The sequence below is a fragment of the Trypanosoma grayi genome (genome assembly GCF_000691245.1).
Source record: "Trypanosoma grayi strain ANR4 Tgr_2023_V1, whole genome shotgun sequence".
Classification (NCBI taxonomy): Eukaryota; Euglenozoa; class Kinetoplastea; order Trypanosomatida; family Trypanosomatidae; genus Trypanosoma; species Trypanosoma grayi.
This window is the reverse complement of record NW_008827641.1, coordinates 1-1,471: the sequence shown is the minus strand read 5'-3', so window position 1 is coordinate 1,471 and position 1,471 is coordinate 1. Positions and strand designations below refer to the sequence as shown.

The 1,471-nt window shown below is 50.4% G+C and overlaps 1 protein-coding gene across 1 annotated transcript; it reads right to left on the bottom strand.

Annotated features, from left to right (window-relative positions):
* Window positions 1-378: 378 nt before the first annotated feature.
* Window positions 379-1,359, bottom strand: DQ04_20231000 (putative mitotubule-associated protein Gb4; the record flags this gene model as incomplete). The annotated part of the gene is made up of 1 exon (XM_009317907.1): window positions 379-1,359. One exon carries the CDS (start codon window positions 1,357-1,359, stop codon window positions 379-381), a length of 981 nt encoding a protein of 326 aa, XP_009316182.1.
* Between the last annotated feature and the right edge of the window lie 112 nt (window positions 1,360-1,471).

The window sequence follows — 1,471 nt, the reverse complement described above, 5'->3', positions numbered from 1 at the left end:
ATTGTTTTCCCCCAAGCTTTTCACCATGTTCATCCAAAAAAAAATATATGTTGTTCTCTACCTTCCCGGGCTTTTCACAAAATCAATTCTTACGACTCGCCGGGCTCTATCGCCGCCTTTGGAAACAGGAAACGGCATAAACGGTGCTATCACACAATATATATAATGATATAAATATTCACACAGAATCACTCACATATGCGCGGATCCGCACCATGATCCTGAGAGTCTTTCGTATCATGTTATTATACTTTTCCTTAGTGATATTGGTGTCCGCGATAATCGTCGGCACCACTAGTTGTTGTACAAATACTTTTCCCTGGATGAACAATCTCTAGACTATTGAGTTCCGTTGATATATTGATTCGAAGAATCCTTCTACGATTTACCATACAGAGCGGTCGTGTGAGGGAAGCTGTACGACTGCAGCGTATTGTGCACCTCGTCCATCCTCTCGGCGTCGTTGTGGAGGATCACAGAGAAAGTTGCGACCATGGCATCGCTGAACTGGAAGTCAAACTCCACAAGGCGCTTCTCGTCCAGTCCAGTCAGCTCCACCACATCCTTCTTGAAGGCGGACTCAAGTGCAGCGCGTTTTTTCTCGAGCACTGTTCCCCACTTGTCGCCGCGGAATCGAACGATATGCTTCGATTTGCCACCATACAAATGCGTAGTATGCGGAAATTTGTACGACTGCAGAGTTTTGTTTAACATATCCCTCTTGTTAGCCTGATTGCCGTGCCGCAGGGAGAATTTCACAAGAAGCGCATCCGTGGCCTCGAACGCCACATCTCCAATAGAGGCATCTCCCATCCCTGTAGCCTCCCGCACATCTCGCCTGAATGAAGACTCCACAGCGGTTCGATTGCTCGCCAGAATTGGAGCCCACTTGGCTCCAGGGATGCGGGCGGTAAAAAAACCCCTGCCACGGTAAACGCCGGTAGTACGCGGGAAGTTGTATGACTGCAGCGTAGCGTGGACTTCTGCCATTTTTTCAGCGTCGTTCTGGTGGCGCACAAAGAAATTTGCGACCATCGCATCAGTAAAGCGGAATTGCAGCTTCTCAATACGTTGGTCGTCCAGTCCAGTTGCCTCCACCACGTCCTTCTTGAAGGCCGCCTCCAGCTCCGCAGAGTTCTTCTCGAGCACTGTTCCCCACTTGGCGCCACGGAAACGGATGGTGTGTTTTGTCTTCCCCGCCTTTGCAGAGCCAATCGTTTTCGGCTGCTCTACTTCGTCAACATGGCCCTCTTTCGGTTCCTCATCCTTCGGCTCACCCATCTGCATTGCAGGCTCTTCGCTCTCTTGCTCCGGTTCTGGTTCCTCCTCCGTCTCGGGAGGATGATCTCCATTCTGCATTGGCTCCTCAGGCTGTGAAGGCGGCGTTGCGACTCCATCAGCTGATGTGACTTTCTCAGTTTTGCTTTGTGGCGTGTTGGTATCGTTGTTGCAAAGGTCAGCGTTCTGCGTA